Source organism: Colossoma macropomum, unplaced genomic scaffold (genome assembly GCF_904425465.1).
Source record: "Colossoma macropomum unplaced genomic scaffold, Colossoma_macropomum, whole genome shotgun sequence".
Taxonomy (NCBI): Eukaryota; Metazoa; Chordata; class Actinopteri; order Characiformes; family Serrasalmidae; genus Colossoma; species Colossoma macropomum.
The window spans coordinates 25,680,009-25,702,479 of NW_023494787.1; the positions used below are offsets into that span (position 1 = coordinate 25,680,009).

The window sequence follows — 22,471 nt, forward strand, 5'->3', positions numbered from 1 at the left end:
CCAAAATGTTACATTCAACAGATAAAGCCCAAACTCTCTGTCTTAGGGGCCAAAGTGTAATAGGCTATGTTCACATTACCAGGTTGAAGTGGCACAAACACTGTTTTTCATCTTAATGAAGTCCTATCAGGACTTCATTAATATATTATAAGTATTAATATGATACTTTACATAAGGGTGAGAGAAAATATACAGAACTCCTCGTTACAGTTTCCTGTCAAATTGTGTAACAATCACCATAATGTGCTTGACATACCAAAAATACAGTGAGCTACAAAGTCAATTGTCATAACGCGAGGTCATTTCATCCCAGAAAGTGTTATGACATGACCTAATATCAGGAAAAACCTGTCACTTGACATTATAGCGTTATATCAACTTGACAGTGAAGCTGACAAAAGCAGCCTTTATGACAACTGACGCTTATTGGAACCAGCCTTTATAAATGTTTATGTAGGTTTATGTCAGCTGTCATAAAAAGCTTATGTAATTGTCATGTCGCCTTTTGAACTTGACCTACAGTAAAGTGTTACTATAGCCATTCTTTTATGTTCTGCACATAGGTAAAAGGGTTACTCTCAAAATCACATAGTTCTCAAACTGGGTGCGGTCAGTGAAATTACACAGGAGTTAAACAGTGATTTTACAACATTACATAGTTTCCAAATGCACAAAGCATGGAACTCAAATTCAGATCATCCCACCAGGCAAAAATGTTTTAAAACAGAAAGTAAAAAAAAATGACCTAATCTCCTTGAATTTCTGATTAATTCCTGGGGAATTTTGGACAGTGAGGCTAAACTTTGTGCAGCCATATGTTCAAGGACAAAACATTTAACCCCTTACATGACACTAATTTACTGTGGTGTGCTGTGTATCATAACAGGCAAGCATCAATATAGACTGAAGCCTTTTGTAACTAGTCCAAGCACTGCACAGCCAACTTTCTGAACTGTGCAGTTCACTCCCTCCATAATGAGCCCCAGTCTTTAGTACGCAAGTCAAAGAGTCTGACTAATGCGCAAACTCATCTAATACGGCCAGATTGTGCTCCCATTAAAAACGAGTCACAAGCATGAGAGAGGACTTCATTATATGTAATATCTCCATGTGGCTTGAATTTATGGAGGCATTAAATGACAGGCTATTCTTTTCTTTCTTCTTTTTTTTCTCCCTCTTCAGCAAGACTTAATCACAGCTTCCCAAACAGGACTGAGATAGTGTCTCTTTTGGGATCGCCAGGGAAGGCAATTTAAAAAAAAACGAAATTAATCTGACCTTCTGGAGGAGAGAGGGAGAATTTCCCAGTGTGGATCTTGAGGCTCTGGCAGATAATGACACCATTCGGCTTTTTTTCTCCTTCACGACCCCCCCGAGCAAGGAGCGCTGAGCCCACTCCAAATCCCCACAGCACATACTATGCCTCCATAATGCAAAATCCTTTAGATATGTTAGAAACATGACTAATATTGTTACAACAAGGATAAAATACTATCATAGATGTTTAAAAATAGTCTCTTTATTATTGTTGCAGAGATATTACAAGGCCTCCAGTTTAGCTTTCAGCTTAGAAACTGCTTTTAAGCTGCTGTACTAGTCTTGCGAAGCCAAACGTGATCTTGTACAGAGAATACACGTCTGGGAAAAACCTGTTAAACATTTGGTGCTGTTTGGTGGCGAAATCCGCTGCAAATAAAGGTGTGACCCCTCTAAAACCCACTGGCAAATCCATCCTTCATGCTCTTTTGACGTTCAAAGTAAAATTGATAACACAAGCAAAACATAGCTAGCTAGTGATACCCTGTCATTAGCTCATGTTCATTATTTTAAATGTTTCATTAAATGCTTCGAGTTAGTTTTATCAACGATGTATTTGATGCACAAAATCGAAATCAATGGAATCACTTCTGAAGACATTCACTCAGGAGAAAGAGATGTTTTGGCTTGTTTGCCAACAGGATATGGTAAAGTTTTAGCCTACCAAGCTTGGCCTAGCTGTGGACAAATTCACATCATTTCTCAGTGGTGAGTACACATATTTATTTATTTTTAAGTAAATATTGTTGTTTGCTATGGATAACCAGTGTCCTTTTTGCAGGCTTGTTATCTGTCGGATGACGCTGTTAAGTGCACCATCACCTCCTACTTTGAGCTCCGCCTTCATAAGGAGTTAGACTGGCTTAGAAAATTCACTCTCGGTTTGTTCCCATCCTGATGCGTCTACATTCCACCCATATTCAGCCCAAGTATTCTCATGACTGTCCCAAGATGTGTATTCTTTTTTGGCACAAGCTTGCGACTGTCCCCGTGAGACTAATGGTTCACATGCTTTGAATTATAAACCTGCTGGGCAAAATGAATGATTTAAATGCATACAGCCTGGCACCATGCCTAATAAAAGACATAACTACAGCTAATTTTACATTTACGACTACCACTAATATACCGCAAAACCAGCTTTACACCAGCCTTACACCACAGCCCTGTGATGTACTCCACTACACCAGAATCCACACACTTCAGAAAAGAGACCCTGAAGACATTCAATGCACTACAAACAGCTTGTGAAACCCTCATAACACATTTAAGCATCTTAGAAGTGGATGCACCCTTTTATACCCCATGGGCATTTTACACATCTGTGATGTAAGTATTTTAAAGAGTTTAAAGTTTTACGATGATGTAAAATACATATCTTAAAATACCGGTTTTGTATCTCCTCCACTCCTTAAAAGAAGCTCTTTGGCAGATAAAAAGATTTTTCCATCACTGCCAGTTGGTTACTGGTCACACTGCGTGTCCATGGGTTTGATTAATGAGTTTTAATAGCCTGCTATGAGGAATGCTGTCCCGTGTAATTAATGGCGGACAACCTGAAAGCTTGAAAGGGAACTACAGAGGTTTGACCTCTGTGAATTCCTCAAAGTATAAGTAATAAGTTAATTAACATACAAAATATAAATGAGCACCAAGTATGCTGTATCTCCAGCTTCTGCAGACATGCAAGAAGAAAAACCATTAAAAAAGGAAAGTAAGAAGGAACGTAGAAGAAATATGCACTCACTCGCCAAAGAATAAACTGTTTATGAAACCTGTTTGTTTATGCTTTAGTCATTCTCCACTTCCTGAGCTGTCTGGAGCCGGGATTCATTAAACAAACGAATGGTGAGAACATCTATTTTTATCATCTAGATGCACGTCGCCTTCATCGTGTTGAAGTGGATGATTATTTGATGTAGTCATGGATACAGATTTGAAGGTACTTTATAAAACACTAATGAGAAGTATGTGTGTCAAAATGATTAGCAAGGAGCAGTTTTCACAAGCCTGCTAAACAATTGAACAACTGCATTCCAAGCCATCTGCTGTGCTTGTCTGAAGACCATACATGTCATTAATGTCGACAGCTTGTTATTTATTTTTGATGTTAAGACATTATCTGTCATGGGCTTGTACAAGCGTCAACTTACATAAAGAGAGAAAGGAATCTGTCCCTTCTGGACACAAGATATAGCATTCAAGTCAAGTTAAAATCAGACTTCGGTTCAGTCATTTTCACGTAAACACGCATTAAAAAAGATCTTAAAGGCTGTCTAGCACCAACATAACCCTTTTCCTGAAGAGGCAAAGCCGCTGAGTGAAGCACTTCAGACGTGCGAAAATAATCTGATTAATGTGCTTCATCGAAAGCATGCTGAAAATGGGAAAAGCTTGCTCCTCTTAGCGAGGCTCCATGCACTGAGTCATGCTCCAGACTACTCCGCATCAAGAGCACATCCTAGTGTGCACCAACGACTGCACAAACTCAATGATCTCCTCAGGCTAAGTCAGCTCTGATGATGACAAAAGTGACATGAAAGACAACAGTGAATCAGTTCTTTCTGCCCAGCGGTCTGCTACACGGGCTATGAACAATAAGTGACTGCTACTGCTTGGCTGACTGTAACTGATAAAGCCACTACTTTCCAATCATCCTGCTGGCATTCAGGGAGCCAAGATCTAATTATTTTCCTTCCATGGCCCAATGAGCCTTAAAGGTTAATTACCGTCCGTCTGCATGACGCTGCCGGAGCGCCAGAATAGCTGCTAGTCCATCAGTGTGGACGGAATGGTAGCGCTAATGTAGCTTCTGCCAAACAGAGCTAGCATCTCTGTCACAAAGTTTGTCCAGCTTTTTTGCATTCAAGGATGCTAATATCTCCAGCCAAACATAAAAGCTGGCTGCACTACCGTGTGAGGCAAAGATCTGCTCTTTTCTGCCAGCACTAATACGCTCTATACTTCCACTGTTTGTTTGGACAGAAGGCACAGTTAACAGTTCAGTCAAACAGACCACTTTCCCAACACTGACAAGCTGGAAAGAAGCTATAGCTAGCCCAGTGTGCAGCAAACAGGCCTTCACCATCCTCTCCTCTCCACTGTCTGTCAGAGGCTAAAGCTAGCCTGTCGTGAGCTTGCTGCACTTTCCTTCTTCATGCTGTCAACTAGTGCTGAATCAGGACCCCGCTGTGTCTATGTGTGCTGTCCATCCTCATGTCTGTCAGGGTGCAGGCATGGGCGCACCAAGCACACTATCTTGGTAGTCAGTCTGCATCTCTGAGAAAAGAGGTCAATATAACATCTGTCCATCATACATATGTCAATTGGTTACAAGCCCCAAGCAAGTGCAAGGTCTTAAACTCTGAATAAGGCTGATATAATGATGTGTTATCGTTATCGATATAAAATATTCAACAATATGCTTTTCTAAGTATATTGTGGGCGTAGTCTGTATACTTAGACCAATATATATCAATCAAAGCAATGAATTAAATGACAACAATCAGTTTATAATACCTTACAGTCAAAGGCAGCTGACTAGAGGCCTGGATTAGGCCTTTATCTTGTGTTATTGAATTGTTTTTATACATTTTTTAATTTTTCTAACCTGTTCCTTCTTAAAACAGTTTTGATTTCCAAGTGGTGAATTACAAAAAGTTTATTTTAATGTAATTTATGGCACTCCTACTTTTTGCCTGTTCCAATATGTTGCTCAGAAAACCTTATAAAAAAAAACCACAATATCACGATACATATCTTATACCATGAAAATGTCTTGAGTATTGCGAGGTCGGTGTGGCTGCATGTTTTCATTCCAAACACGCTGAAGTACACCTGATTCTACTTAACTAAGCAGCTGGTCTTAGTCTAACCTACAGCCACACCAGCCCTCTGCGGTTAAGATTGGGCACCCCTGCCTTAGAAGTTCTGGTAAAATACATGGCCTCAATCTCTGCATAGTTTACATGGTCTTAATAACACATAATAAAAATTGTAAAGCTAACTGTCAAATGGATCTATGACATCATCATCATCATCATCATCTATAAATATAACCACAACAGAAAGAAGTGAAAGACGACACTTCCTTGCAGTTAGTGGAATCTGAGTCTGAAAACAAATCTTGTTTCGGTTCAAGTACTGTAAGAGTCACTGGACTATACACTGTTCAGCCACATTGTATTTACACAGCTGAAGTACTTTAAAGTTCAGGGCACACCAACCCAGCATATTCTAACTATCCTGACACTCTAATATTGGCAAGAGTAATTATAATGTTCAGAAAAAGAAGTGACAAGCCAAATCAACTGGTGTGAATTGGGCGGTAACTGGGAAAATTATATGTATTAATGATTACAAAAGGTACACCACCCTACGATTTAGAGTTGTTAGTACTTGTTACTGGATTGGTTTTCAAACGGCCTAATTATGCTGATATGACGTGTGCTATTGTTGAGTTTCAGTCACAGGATTTTTCTTCTGAGGCCACAATTTTCAGGGCTGGATTTCTAACAAAGTGAACTACATGTGAAAGATGGCTTAGATTACTTACCCTACTTCAGAAGAGAATAAAACCTCGACAAAGTGAAAAAAAGTAGGCTGTGATCCTTATAGAGCAACAGCATTTGACTGGCCAGTTTTCAGTGGACATGCCAGTTTTCAGTGGAATACGCCAACAATGAGCAGAATATGCCCATCACAAATGGGGTATGTCACTGATTTTTATCCTTATCTCATTTAAACGATCAAAGGAATATACATTTAAGTCAAAATGTGTAAAATGATATTATATTGCTATAACATCTTTCAGTTTAGCAGACTTAAGATGACTAGTTTACTAAGGTTCACTATGCTAGCAGTGGTTGCTAAAGGCCTAATTGTAAAAGACCTAACAAATTACATGTTTGACTGATTTTCAAAGTGAAAATAAGTACACATCTTTTAAAAATGACTTACTCTAACACATTTTTCTTGCACAAGTACTGTTCATTTGAACTTCACATATTAAAAAAATAAAACAAAATTCAGCATGCACAAAGGTTATGGCACATTTAACAAGTTATGTTTTGGTCCCCTGCCCCCCCCCACTATGTTAAGGCAAATGTGCATATAGATATTTTTTACTGTGTGTTCTCTGTAGAGGATGTGTTCATTCATTTTCACTTAGTAAATCAAAAATGATGCACTTTGACCAGTGGTATTCAGACCTTTAAATACAACTATATGCAAAGTTCTTAAACAGCAACCTAGCTAAATTAATCTGACATCTGTAGAAGCATTCTGTAGAATGCCACGTGGCACTTGACTCAGGCATAAAAGAAAATGATGTTTCATGAGCCACTGGTACATTTTAGATCAAATGGCATATATGCCAGTAAAGAGCGGAACCTGTCATTAATTTCTGCAACCTACTAGCCGGTCACTGCCACCGGGATCTGATCTTTTATAAAAGAAAAAGTCAATTTTAGTCAGGTAAAATGAAAGGATTTATGTTAGCTAATTTATAGACAGACCACAGTGATTAGGTTTTGATCACAACAAAAGGGAATGAGGGAGGCTTACCGTGGTCAGCCAGACCAATCTTGGAAATAACTAAAGTTTATTCTGAATATACTGTGCAGCTGAATACATGAGAGAGGGTAACAGAATTCACTGACAATCTTAATCCCTCGCTTCCTTTATGGTTATTGCAACCAACAGCATAGAAAATGAAAGGCATCTCAGTAGCTAGAGCAGTACGTCCCCACAGCGCCCCAATATACAATAAGAAAATACATCCCAAACACAGTTAACGGGCAGATTTCTTGGGATGAGCCAGAACTAAATGGCAAGAGAATGGGCTAGCACTATCTGAGATACTACTAATGTGTGATCTGTGAGCGTACCTTGTGTGAGGAGCTGCAGGGTGCGGACCTCCTCTCTGACACGAAGCTGCAGGACCTGTTGAAGGATGTACTGTCTCTGACTCTCCTGCATGATCCCCATTCTCTCAAGCTTTCTGTCCGTCAGCCTCATCAGAGCTCGGCCTGCGCACAGACACAGATAAACACACACACACACACACACACACACACACACACACACACACACACACAAATAAGAACTTATCTGCTCCCACTTTATTTCAGAGAGAAACACATCAGCTCAATAACTGCAACAGTAATCATAATGCTAATAATTTGTATTTACACAGTCCTCCTACTAATTACTTACAAACTCTTCAACATAACAAAAATGTGCAACATGCACTGAACTCAAACAGTGAATTGTGTTTTGCATTTGGTTTAAATGCTTGTAATAATAGGTCCCTAAAGTAACACTGGACTGCATATTACAATACATTACAAGGACATAACAAGGATAAATACTGTAATTAGCGAAAGGAAATGGACTGGAAACTTCTGCTCCAGACAAAAGACTAGTCAAGGTCGGATGAAGTTCACTGCGTTTCATTCTTTTTATTCTGCGCACTTTCCTCAACATTTCCCATTTCCTAATGACACAGTTGCCGGGGGCAGAGTGAATAATCTAAGTAATATGAAATTTTACTGCCTCAGCTGATAATTGGCATTTTTGCATGCTGAAGCACTACGTGGCTGGATCTCCATTAGGCTTAAGGCGCATCTCTTTGTATGAGTAAAGGTCGTAAGCACATCAGGGTAAATACTTAAGTTTTGGTTGCTTCCACGAAACAAGCAAAAACACAGCATCTTTCTTCACCAAAAGGCTAGTTAAACGAGTGGCACTCAGCCATCAAACAAAACATGCACTCCTCTTTTCTTGTTTGATGATACGAGTGAAGAGAGCACTCTCTCTCATTCTTTCTGTTCGTGCTCAGCCAGTTCTCCCAGGCTCTATTACCTCCATCCCCAATACCATGTCAGGCATTCAAAGCATGTCACAAGTACTGTGCAGAAGTCAGAGACTACTCCTCATTTATTTCATTTCACATCAAAATGGCTATTCAGTAAAAATGATTTATTTCTCAGCATCATAAACATATGGGCAAAAGTATGTGGACATCTGACCATCAAACCTATACAAACTAGTTGAATATCCCATTCCAAAACCATGGACATTAATATGGAGTTGCCCCCCATTGTGCCTCCACTATTCTGGGATGGTTTTCCAAAAGATTTTTAGTGTGTCTGAATTTGTGCCCTGAATTTGTTGAGTCATAAAAGCATTTGTGAGGTCAAGCACTGATGTTGGATAAGAAGGCCTTGCTTGCAATCGATGTTCAAATTCATCCCAAAGGTTTTCAGTAGGGTTGAGGTCACGGCCCTGTGCAGGCCACCGGAGTCCCTCCACACTAAACTTGTCAAACCAGGTCTTTACAGACCTCATTTGGTTCACAGGAACACAGTCATGCTGGAACAGGACAGGGCTTTCCCTAAACTGTTGCCATAAAGTTGGAAGTATATAATTGTCTATTATGTTTTTGTGTGCTGTAACATTACCCTTCACTGGAACTAAAGGGTTGAGCCCAAACCCTGAAAAACAATCCCAGATCATTATCCTTCCACCACCAAACTGCTGGTACTACGCATTCTGGTCGGCAGCGGTCTCCTGGCATCTGCCAAACCCTGATTTGTCCATCAGAGTGCCAGATAATGAAACGTGATTAACCTCTCCAGAGAATATTTCTCCCCTCTACTCAAGAGTTCAGTAGCAGCGCGCTTTACACCATTCCAGCCTTTCTGGGAGACCTGCTTTCCCCACCACCAAAGTTCAGTCTTACAAATTGGTTGCATAATTCTCATGACCCAAGTAACCCCATAAACATTAAATGATGTTGAGGTCTGGACTCTAGGGTGGACAGCCTAATGTTGTGAGAGCATCAGCAGCTTCTTTGTTTGACAGTTACACATCCTTTCAGACTCATAGTGCTGAGTTGTCTTCTCACAGTGGAAGGAAGAACAGAAACACCTGTGATGTTTTGAGATCTGAAGCAAGAGTGGTGACTGATTTTCTCCTCTCTCTCAAAGATGAAAGCTTTAAGTACTGTTTATCTGATGGTGACACTCTTTCTATTTTCTCTGCATCTTCCACTCTTTTTTTTTTTATCTCCAGCTTGGAAACTCCTGTTTTTTCACTTGTCTACCGTTGACTTTGTCTGTCTTTAAGCAAGTGGATTATTTCACATTTAATCTCCCCAGAAATGTCTCCTAAAAGTTAATAAATTGTATTAATGGACATTTTAATTAGGAATTAAATCTCTTTTGCACAGCACTGTACATGCTGCATGTATACAAGGCTGCTCAAAACTCTCCAACCAATCAGGCCTCCAAATCGCTAACCACCATTTCTACAAAGAGTGAAATGTGGAAATGGAAATAAAGACATCAGAATTGAGAGGATGATGTGGAAAAACACAAGAAAGCCTTTAATGGGTGCGATTATCTGGACCTTGAAGAGTGAACTTGTCATAGAGTCAGCATAGGTCAAACAATGTGGACATGGGAAAGTGTGATGATAGAATGAAAGGAATGTGGAGGAACGTGGAGATACAGAGTGCCCCTTTTTGTTTGTAAAGCTTGATAGAAATGGGACATCGTTTCATAAGATTATTGACGGGGGGAAAAAAACACAAGCATAGCAACACCAGCAGTGTTTTCATGCCTGTCGCCAAGCAACAAATGCATCAAAGGACATATCAAATTTTTGCTGACATTTACAAATGCCTGAAGTGTGTATCTGGCCGGTGAAAGCACAGATGGGTCTTGTCTTTAGTCAGGCTACATTGGAAGCGGAGAATGGGCGTGCGTTGTTGTGTAGGTTGATGCGATCAGAGGAAGGCGTCTCCGTCAGCTGGACGCGGGCCAGGCTGCCTCTTCATTTGGCAGCCGTTGGCCAGAAAGGCTCAATAAGGAGCTGAAACTCAGTGTGCCTTCTTTCTGACTCAGTGCCTTCAGAATCCCACAAAGACACAAGAGCGGATGAGTCAAACCACAGCTAATACAGAGAGCTGTGTAGCGTGGCAGAGAGGAGAGGGAGAGCAAAGGGAAAGGAGAGGTACAGAGAGGGGAGATAAGAGAAAATGCGAGGATATTCAGGAGAAAAAGGGAAGAAAAGATGAAGTGAGGAAATTCAAAGACAGTGGACTGGACAAATCATACACCAAATAAGCTGCAAGGGAACCCAGGAATGAAACCACTCAAATGTGTGCTACAGTGCTCTATAAAAACATTAGGGATGTTTCTCAGCTGTGACTGGCAAAAAAGAACCACAAAGGAACCACAAAGGAACATCAAAGGTCACAGAGCAGGAGCACCATCACAATACAATAAGCCAGCAGAAAGACTTTACAGTTCATCCGAGTCGACAATCTCCCTACAATGCACTGCATGTCAAACAGAAGAGAAACAAACCATAAAAGGCAATAAGACTGCAAGGCCAATGCGCCTGTGGGGCCTACACTACCACCCAGGACTATGAGGAAGTCTGCAAAATACAATAATTTGGGTCTAAATATCTGTAAATAATAATTTTCCACTCAAAAGCTCGACAGACTCTTAACAGACTTCTACTGAGTGAGATCCATCCGTAACATCTGCACAAACACCACTTGTGTTTGTGTGATCCAGAGTGATTGAAGAAAATTGGCTTTGCTCTTTCTGAATGACTATAATGGTCTTCCTTTTCCACTGCTTTTCAAAGGAAACAGAGCCAGGTGACAGGGCTAACAGTATCAATTGCTGTTTATTTTTTTTTCTTCCCGTATCCACTCATTTTTGTCCAATTGACTGGGAAAATGATTTAAAACACTTCAGTGTCCTGGACTACAGGATATTGATTTGATTCAAATTCTTCTTTTCACTTGGCTTCCTCCAGACGCTAGGTGCTGATTCTGCTCTGCTCATGCTGACGTCCCCTCAACTAAAAGAGGCGATATCAAATCGCTGCCAAGAACATACATAAAGGTTAATGCTTGTGTACTCCTACACCATTTTTTGTCCTCTCCTTGATAAATGGGCTCAGTTTAGACTCTTTCTCCCTCAAACTCAGCCCTCCCACCCAGGGGACACATCCTTTTTACATGTGAACCAAAAGCCCTGCTAATTACTGCTCCATCCACCAGAAGAGCAAAGAGGGAGTGAGACAGTGAGTGAGGACATCAGGGCCTCTGAAGCTGCAAGTTAACCCTGCTTTCTCCTGCTAAACTCTCACAAAATGGCGAGAAGTCAATAAATACTGTAGAAAAGGATGGTGATATGGAATAAATGTGAGGAGAGTTAAAAGCAATAAGTAATATTTATATATTATAATATTTATTCTTTTCCTGAGGTTTGTGAACAAGCTGGAAATTACAAAAATGCACCAGCAAAATAGTAGTGTCACACTTCAAAACAGACTATGAAAAAGTATGAGGACAAAGTTTTAAACCAACATTAAATACTGTTTTGACAAGTCTATAAAAGCCCAAAGAGATCTGCTCTTGATTAGCACTTTAAGAATGTTTTAGGAAATTCATTGCTTTTATCTGCAAACATCCAAAAGGCAAGCTTTGCTGGTTCTACTTGTCAATAAAAATGGCAACAATGAATCACAACACTTGAGTTTCACGTATGTATGACTATTTATTAGTGATAACTCATATTTCAATAAAACAATCCCGAAGTAAAACAAAATTTGGTTTCTTTAAAAACTTGTGATTAAAACCTACTGTGAAGAGATGACAGAAGAGTAGAGCTGAGTTAGACACTGCTCCTCCGGCACAAGCCTGCTCGTCTATGCCACACGAGGCTACATCACACTGCTATAGCAACGGCTGGATCCATGCTGGACTTGGGGTCTGGATTTAGTGCATACTTCTGGGTGAATAACTTGCATCCAGTCAGCATGGAAGCAGCTCAATTTACAGCATAATTTAAATTTAAGCATAACAGAAAAACAATGGGCCTCATTTACCAACATCTTCCTAAGTTTTTTCTTAAATTTGTTCTGGAGAAAGGTCTCAAGAAAAAGTCTACATCAGATTCATGACGTGTTCTTAAACTGCAGAACTGTTAGCACCTTTGTGCTCTTGAGTGTGTGTAGATTCTGTCATTACCTAAGAACAAATCTCAAATAAGAAAATACAGGTAAATGTCAGAATCTTTGTAAAAACTGTGTATGTGGGTTTTAGGAAGAAATTTCTTCTTAAGAATGGCTGGTGAATGAGGCTCATTGACAATAAGGGTAAAATCTGGGCTGTAGTATCAAACGTACACAAGTATTTTATGGACTTGCGTTTTTCCCGTTTTCCAGTGTTCAAAAGCAGATAGAGCTGCTATAAGTAGTATTAATTCGTGAGGGATTCCATTTGACTTTTATAACACTTGCAACTGAAGTCAACAACAATTTACCAAATACGTTACTTTTCCAGACGAAGACAAAGTTGCCAAGCAACCAATAAGAGCAGAATGCAAACTAAGACAGCATGTTGCTATTTTTAGAATTATTGCTTTGAAATGAATTTGACATAAAGCAACATAAGCAAAAAGAAGCTTCCGCTATGGGCACTTACGCCAACCAACGAGCAAGTGCATTTGGTAATATTTCGCACTTGGCAGAGAAAAACTGTAAATCTAGACATTTGTGTGAGTGCGCAGAACAGTGCAATATAGCATTTCATATCGGCCAATAAGGTAAGCTGACCAGCAAGCAAGGTACATAATTAGCCAAACTAGGTGCTTTTTAGTTTCATAACATGAACAAAAAAACTATTAAATCACTTATTGTGGTTATTATACCAGCTCCAGCTCTCTCCCAAGCATGTGGGAAATTAACTAGGACTACAACTGTAAGTTAATGTGGTTCATGTTTGGGTCAGTTCTTGTTTTTGCATGTTCATGATTAAATGTTCATGACAAAAATTAAACACACAAAGTCACAAAATTATTGACCTGAAAAGATTAGTTGAGAAAATCCTTCTGTTTTTCCAATATCTTGGTTAAATGAGTCTCAGGATTAGTGTATTAGTGAAGTGCTACCTGCATTATCCACCCAAAAGTTCTTTGCTGTAAATCTTATTTGTCCAATACACTTATAATTGTATATTTTTACTATACATTCAATTGTTTGGTGTTCTAGAAGTTCAGATACATATTATGATGTAACTTACCACAATACTGATAATATATTTTGTCCCATTGCCCACTCCTAGGTTTCAGCTGGGACACGAGAGAGAGATGTGGGTAGCATAGGGAAAGCTCCTCAGGTGAGACTGTGGCATACTTCACATAGTTTAGGTGCAGCTGCCTTCATAAAGCCTGAAGGGCAATCTCTCCCTTCCACACAAGCAGATCTGTGCTTGGTGACTGGCAGGCACTCAGTCTGATGCAAAGCCTGAAGGAGTGTCTGGCTCCCACACACCCAAACAGCCTTTAGCCCCAAAGACACCATGATCCACCCTCAGCACTGGCCACACAGAGATATCACCCACTTTAATTGAGGTCTACAGCTGTGGACTGAATATACCCAAGGAAACATGCCAACAGGCCATTTTAGAATAAATATCCTAAACTGATTAGTAACTTCGGAAGATTAGTTTAGGCACATAGTCAATTTAATCTTACAACTGACCAAATGTATTGCTGACGATACATTCAGAGACTCTGATCCCCTTTGATTCATCAAAATCTATCGCCAGAGTAGTTGGGGCACGTGCATGCGCACGACACTGAAAATGTATCAATGTGAAACTGGAGCTTTCTGTGTGCTACTGGTATTTTCCATTAGTTTATAAAAGAGGCATGATGCTGCCTTTATTGTTGGATATAGCTTCTAACACATTCAGAATGGAATTTGGAGGGGTTATTAAGAGACTAATATTTCGCTGTTGTCAGAAGAAAACCTCCAAAATCTCCAAAATGATAACTTTACAGGACAAGGAAAAAATCCACTTTACTTTTATTATAAATCAGTGGAACCAGACTTTTTCCAAGGCGTTTTGAGTTGTATCCTTTGGTCCATTTATCATGAAATTTACACACAACGTAAAGGGCAACAGGCAAAAATGACAAAAATAGAGATATAAGGTTTTCTTCCAACAACAGTGATTTATTTGTTTCATCAGAGTAACAATTAAAAGTAGCTGGAGTGTGAAGCATGTTCCGATTCATATGTCTGCTTGCTAAAAGATCTATGAATTTTCAGCTTTCTTAGATTAAATGTAATCTACTCTTCATTGTTGATAACCTGATGTCTCAATGCAAAAACATAACCTATCAAAATGCCAAGATTTTTGTTCAATTTATGTCATGAACTACCTTTTACAACAAGAAAACATACGAAAAGGAATATACTTCACACTTCAGTCACCTTGCTTGGAAACATCACAGTGCATCCAATAATAAAGGCAGCATTGAGCATCTTTTGTATAGCGATAGAAAAACGCAGAAAGCTTCAATTACACATGCATATGCATTTTGCGGTGCTCAACATGAACTTTACGGAAGGGCACTGAAGTCAAATTTAGTATTCAAATTATGAATTATGAAATGTTGTTTGAAAAATATTTGAATAATACTCCCCTCCTTAATAAACAAATACATAAAGTGAAGAATTCTTAAGGCTACAGGGTACCACAGTTTGGATGCGTATAGTAGACACCACCAGAGACAGTGATGCAACTCAGTAACATCTTACTCCTACTGTACTTTAGTAAACCCAGAACCAGACCATAAATCCATAGTATGTCAAACATGGCTTGAAATTTACACAGAGAAAGGCAGACAATCTAAAGTCCTTCTTGTTCATCAGTTCTTTTCTGCTATGCCTACTATGTGTTATAGCTACGCTTTGTACCATCTGCTAATGAGCATCAGAGACCTTCTAGTGATGTGGTGTGCTCGCTGATTATGTGACAGCCTTTAGCTTTGGCTGCAGTATTCTTTCTATGCTTCCTTCTCTGGACTAAATAGGTAATAAACTCACAGGCTTTTCGTTCTCCTCCAGTGGAGTAGAGAGTTCAGACGTCTCAAAGTTCTTCAATATGAGAAAGTGTAAAGTTAGACAATTAGACAAGTTCGGCAATTACAGACTGTAGTCTATCTGTTTCTCTGCATACTTTGTTAGCCCCCTTTTACCCTGTTCTTTAGTGGTCAGGACCCCCATGGACCCTCACAGAGCAGGTACTATTTGGGTGGTGGATCATTCTCAGCACTGCAGTAACACTGACACGGTGGTGGTGTGTTAGTGTGTGTTGTGCTGGTACGCTCACTGTCCACTCTATTAGACACTCCTACCTTGTCAGTCCACCTTGTAGATGTAAAGTCAGAGACGATAGCTCATCCGCTGCTGCACAGTTTCTGTTGGTCATCCTCTAGTCCTTCATCAGTGGTCACAGGACGCTGCCCACAGGACACTGTTGGCTGGATATTTTTGGTTGGTGGACTATTCTCAGTCCAGCAGTGACATTGAGGTGTTTAAAACTCCAGCAGCACTGCTGTGTCTGATCCACTCAGACCAGCGCAACACACACTAACACACCACCACCGTGTCAGTGTTACTGCAGTGCTGAGAATGATCCACACCCAAATAGTACCTGCTCTGTGAGGGTCCATGGGGGTCCTGACCACTGAAGAACAGGGTAAAAGGGGGCTAACAAAGCATGCAGAGAAACAGATAGACTGCAGTCTGTAATTGTCTGATAAAATGGACAATGAGCGTAGAAACAAGGAGGTGGTCATAATGTTATGCCTGATCGGTGTAAGTGTGTTAACTACTCTGGTGACTTTTCAATGAGATTAAGAGAGAGTTAAAGGGGACAAAGACAGAGTTGAAGGGAACAATATCTCTGAACAGACTGCTGTCAAGATGTGAGGTAAGATAGGCTTAAAGGAAAAGAGTAGATTAAAGGCAGAAATAGCTGATTTTTGCCTGGCAAAAAGGGTTAATCTTAAATCCAGCACGTAACTGCAGCCTGAATGGCAACTTTGTAAGTCTGAAACACTTGAAAGACATTTATGTTTATTTGACCCATTCTATTGGTAAGTCTGTATTGATTTTAGGATAGGAGGACAAAAGTGTTTGGCATTTAATCAAGTGAGGCAAGGATTAAGATACTGAGAGATGGAAGACAGGAATGGGGCTACAAAGAGAGAGAGAAAGAGAGAGAAAGAGAGAGAGCTATCAGTAAAAATTGGCTTACTGATCCTCATCTGTAATTGTGTTCACGTCCTAATAAACCAAGGCCCACTTCTCCCAGCCGACTATGCACAAGAAAGCCTCCTCTAATGACATGCTGATTTCATTGGAGAATACTGAAAAAAGGGGGGCATTATTCTAATGGCTAAGAGCTACTCCTTCCTAATGAGAGCTGCTCCACACCCGCCGTACAGAAATCAGTGCCCAATCACGGCCTGTTCTTCACCACCCTCAGCATAAAGGGACAGAGAGATCCCTAAACTCAGGCTTAGGCTTTGTGGCTGAGAAGCCACTTGGAGAAGGTACAAAGCCTCCATTTACAACAACCTACTTTAGAGAGCTGAGATTCAAGAGACGGATCAAACTTTTCTTCCGTAGCCTGTCCTCCCTGCTGCAGTATTCAGTTTAACCTGAGTTATGCTAATGAGGTGCTCAGGCTGGAACCACATTTTATAGACATCATGCCACTATAACAGTCTTCACAGCTGAACACAGGGCCAAGTTTTACTGCCTGACTGTTCAAAGTCAAGACATGAAAGCATTTATGCATTCATCTAAAATGTATATGGTGATTATAAAAAGGTATTATGCCCCAGAACACAAAACAACAATAGCTCTATTCATAACTCATCTCGTTTCTGTGTTTAAAAATCATAGCTGTTCTGCCTGATCACTGCTGAGCGCTCTGGCCACGGCAGCTCTATGAACTATCAGCAGTTCTGTCTGATCTTTCCTCTTATAATGCTAAAAAAAAGACCCAGATGGGATCTGCATCGCTCCAGAACCCAGAACAGTGCAATTTTGGCTGCTAGCACCTCATCATCTCCCTCACAGTAATGACCGCTGAGCTATGGAGCGCTCAGCACAGCCATCACATCAAATATCCCAATATACCAGAGCCACTCACAACAGCTGCTGCCTGGAATCCCTTAAACTAAACTCCACAGGTTTGGGCTGGATATTTGAGAGGATTTAGGCAGGGCTGTTCATGGAAAAGTGGCATGATTAGCCAGCAGATGTTGCTGCTTCCATTTCTATGGGCTTAGTGCTCCCAGTGGTTATTAAAACTTTACATATCTGATTCTGGCTATTATGATGGTTAAGTTGTGATTAGACAAAATAGCTGGTTTGAGGAGAACTTACATCCAATATTGATTTTGCTTTTTTGCCATTATTCACCTATTGTATATCTTCATTAGAACCCAACACCTCATGTTCACCTACTGCCATTCATGTGGTCATTTACACATCAATCTCTAAAGTCTCTTCTTGTCCATAGCGGTCAAGTTTGAAAAAAAGAAAAAAAAATCAAGGGAGGTGGTGGGTTCACCCAACAACCATGGGATGGGGGGTGGTGCAGCAATTCAGTATCGCTCACTAAATAAAATGCTAGATAATTTATTGGTGCCTCTTGACATTTAGAAGGTTTAGAATATTAGTCATAAGGGTAACACCCATTACCATAGTGTTAGCAACACATCTGAGAGTTATATGTCACTAAGTTAGCTTAGCAATTCTCATTCTGGAGATGCAGTTGGTAGATCGCTTTTTTATATGATTTTTTTTTTTTTATCTTTTATTTAATGAAACATTAACCCTTGTGTGGTGTTGGGGTCTGTGGGACCCATCTTCAATGTTTACCAACAGAAAAAATGATGCGATTATTATTATTATAAAAATGATTGTATTATTATTTCAACCTCAGATTCTCTGGGCTTTGCTCATTTTCTGTGAAGAACATATAAAACAACACATTTTCCGTGACTTGACACTGTACAGCCCCTACACATTCATATTAAACATGTGGTGTTATGGTGAACTCACAGGGAATAAAAGTGTGGAGGTGCTGTGTCCCTCCACTCTGTTCTCCTCTGTCCTGCTGTTAGCGTGTGTGTGTCTGTGTGTGAGGGTGGACAACATGGACATGCTGACTGGCTACAGCTGCTAAAGGAGAACCCTATGCTGGCCACTTGTGATATTTTAAGCATTTGGTATTTTACATAAATTGTTATGGCTGTATTGATTTAAAAAACAATGTGGTGGGTCCACCAGACCATTGAGTAACAAACACATGAACACCACACAAGGGTTAAGACAATTCTCAAATATTAAGCACAATTTTCAGTTTTATTATCTTCAAACATCCTTCACTAGTTAATGGGTATCATCTCTGTTTTCCTTCTTAAAGACAGTCCAGAGATCATGCTCACAGATTTTAGCATTGCCTACGGCGGGAACACTTGTCAGCTCCAGTAAAAATCTCCAGGCCACAGTTTGCTTAAAAGCCTCCCAACAGAAGCTGCAACTTTACCATGTTCTCCCACGACTGCATTTTCAAACTAGACCAATTGGTGGGAGCACCGCAAAGCATGCAATTCTAACCACCTCATGTTTGATATGAAATGTGTAAGTCTCACATAGGGATGTATTTTCATGTTAATCTTATGGATTACCACAGTTCAAAAGAGATGCCGGGGGGGGGGTTGGGGGGAGGTTGTTTGACAAGGGGGATGGTTTTTGTCTAAGGGGGGGGTGGCATCCCCTCAAATCAAGCCCTGTTTATGCCTTTCTTAGATCAGCAACTATGCAACATAACCAGATAAAGTGAGTAAACTGGTTCTAAACTTCTGGATAAAAAATTTATGATTGAACACAAAAACTAAATGAAGAGCTGTAGTGGCATTAGATTTGACCTTTAAGGCCTATCAGCATGTCCTTCTAAAAGTCGATATGAGCTGCAGCTTTAACTCAGGCTTCCTAGGGTCACTTCTTGATCCATATTTCTCCCTTGGCACACAAAATGCTGAAGAAAAGTGAAACTTGCTTTAGAGGACATCCAGATTTAAGTGGTTTGTCATCTCAGAACGGAAAAACAGGATTGACAGTGAGAACTGAAGGTTGCTGAACAACCTCAAGACAGCAATGAAAAAGACTCTTCACTGGATTCTGCATGCACAAAAGGAAAAACAGAGAGAGAGAAAAAGATTCCTCTTCGTTCTCGAGCCAAGACTTCTAGTATGTCAGCTCATGGGTGCCTCACTTACACTGATTCTTCATAAAACTATCATCAAGCCTCGTAAATAAACCCAGCCTTTTAGCCACACCCTCAGTGCAAACTCCCCCCCCCACCATTCTTTGGAAAAAAGGAGCATGGGCGGCTGAGGCCAAAACTCTCCAGATTCATTTGCTTTCCACTGAGGACATGAGCGCAGAGCCTGTTAACTAGGAGCGTCCCAGCTGGTTTCATTTAGCCTGACAGCAGAAGATCTGGCTGGCTTTCCTATCTGCCTTCAGTTCTTTCACTTTCCTGCTGCAGCCCCCCAAACTCCAGGCATGTGTGCACAAAATCTGCCGGGGTTTTAGTGTTAAAGTTTGGAGAGCCAGTTTATGATATACAATCCAGTTCTAGGTTGTCTGACAACAGCCCTGAGGCTGATGGGCCCGGCTTGAGAGGAATTCCCAAACTGGGCAGCCTTGTAAAGGAAACTAGCTGAAATAACAGCAAAAGATCAAATATTACTGAAGGTCTAATCCAGACCTAATTTGTGACACTACAAAGCTGCAGTAGCAAACATCAGGCCTCTTGTAAATGTGTTTGTCTGCACTGTCAGCTGGGGCCTACAGTACCTCAGGATAGTGAAGCTCTTACATGAACTTACAAAAGCCACAGCATGACCATTGACATGCACTATAAATGAGCGTACCCAGAGACTGCTGTATCTTTTCAGCTAGAATGTGAATCAATACAATATGGTGCAAAAGTCAGAAAACATCTTTCATTTTTTTTCATTTGCGGTCAAAACAGCTATTAAGTACAGGTCATTTATTTTTCAGGAGATATTTCTAAGGTGGTCAGTTATAAGATGATCCACTTGCATAAAAGAGGGGAAAGTCAAAGGAAAATAAGCAAAAAAACAAGAGTTTCCAAAGATGGAATTCAAAATACTATTAAAAGATATAGAGCAAGTGAGACTCCTAACACCCTTGCAAGACCTGGTAGACCAACCAACAAAACTGTCCTTTCTGTCCTTCCTTTCACTGTGGGAAGACAACTCAACACCATGGGTATGAAAGGATGTGTAGCTGTCAAGAAGCCACCACTGAGAAAATGAGACCAAAAAAGACAAAAATTTGGAAACCGAACAATGAAGCGGCTGGTGTTCTCAAAACAATGGACTGACCACCCCAGACCTCAACATCAGTGAATGTGTTTGGAATTACTTAGATCGCGAGAAGCAGAAAATGCAACCAACTTCTAAGACTGAACTTTCAAGGTGTTTATAAGAAGCATGGAAAAATAGCTCCGCAGATTTCTTTGAAAAAACGAAAACATGTCTCATAAAAAAAGAATGGAAACTAAGAGTGGACACACTAAATACTCAGAATTTTGATATTATATTTTCTGTTCTGTGTTTTTCCTGACATTAGAAAACGAATAACTTGTACTTAATGGCCGTTTTGACTGGAAATTAAATAAATGAAGGGTGGGGTCGTCTCTGACTTTAGTACAGCACTGTATGTGATGGTGCTTAAACAGAAGCTGCCATCTTCACACCACAGGAAGAAGAGAATCAGAGCCCAGAAGCTTAAGCTATACGTTCCATATGACTGATCATGGCAAAAAGTCAATAATGCTGTAACTATAAAAAAACAATTGTAACTTCTTTTGAGCTTCAGGGAACTAATTAGTCCCTGGAATCATGTAATAAAAACGCAATCGTTAAACGTGCTATTATTGTACTAAAATTAGGCGTGCATTCTAAACGACCTCTAGAGTACAGCTAGCTTCAGTCTCGTTGTGAAATCTTGCCTCCTTGAAATGCTATCATTTGATACTTAGTCTTCAGCAGAAAGTCACACTCCTGTGTAGATACAGAGAGATTTCTGTGTCTGCATAAAGTTCATCTGCATAAACACCCTCTCTCATATTCACACACTTTCATGAATGAGCCCCTAATTTCAGCCCAATTTCATAGCCCGCCTGCTGGCTGGTGGATGGTTAGTGTGGCATTGTTGTGCTGTATGGATTTTCCACAGCCCCACTGCACGATGGCCCGTGGGAGCAGAATCTGAGTGAAACTCAGCCCAGCGTTTGATTGTGTTTGACATCCATGCCCCGGTTCAATCAGCAAGTCTGCCTCTCCCCTCGGCAGATTACACAGTGCGAGTGCACCTTCTCTGCTGATTACACCTACGCTATCAGAAATATGTGCTTAACTCATTTACCAAAACCACTCACTGCCTCTGTCTTTGTAATTACTGTAGATTAGGGACTAATATCTAATTATGCCTTAATATGCTTTAATGCATTTTTAATGACAGCTCGGTGTTCAAGTCAAACCCGGGGAGTCTGCCGGGAAGCAGCGAGGAGGTATCTTGGCAATCTAGGGCTGGCGACGGAGAGAAGAATGTTTATCTGTCTGGATGAATTCTCCCTCTGATGGAAACGAACCCATACTTTAACGTCAGTTAGTCACAGGAAACATGTTGCCTGAAAGCAAATATGCGACTTTTATAAATGGAACAAAGCCATCTGTGAGAGGTTTTATCTTCGGTAAATAAATAAAAAAAACATTAATGTCACTAAACTACATACAATGTATATTAAAACGGTTGCCAGCAAAAACGGTGGCTGTTCCACTATTGTTGAAATTCTTGTAAAGAACGCTTGGTTAGATGAATCTCTTTAGACAAGAGAATTAGAAAGAAAGCATTTAATATTCAAATAAAGGCACTTGTTTGAGATTAATCCACACCAGTGACTTCCTGAAAGGGTTCCATTTGTATTTGAGTTCTTGATCAAAACAATTTCTTTTCTTCACACTGTTTTGTGATTTGAGTCCTAATCTTTTGTTTATTCTAATGAAGTGAGTTGAGCTACGGAGGGCATTACAATCACCAGAGAGAGATGCAAATTGCATTGTGTGACTAATTGGCAGGGCCTGGCGTTTATTAACTAGATTCGGTTAATTAATGTTGGATGGCCAAACTGAGTTGCTTGCATATTCTGTGCATATTT

At 40.2% G+C, this 22,471-nt stretch overlaps 1 protein-coding gene across 1 annotated transcript in view; it reads right to left on the minus strand.

The window, feature by feature from the left end:
* Nucleotides 1-22,471, minus strand: part of samd12 (sterile alpha motif domain containing 12) — a 104,412-nt gene that overhangs the window by 50,775 nt on the left and 31,166 nt on the right. Inside the window, exon 4 of the mRNA XM_036566643.1 lies at nucleotides 7,206-7,346. Coding sequence (XP_036422536.1) covers nucleotides 7,206-7,346 — 141 coding nt within the window. The remainder of the gene's footprint in view (nucleotides 1-7,205; nucleotides 7,347-22,471) is intronic.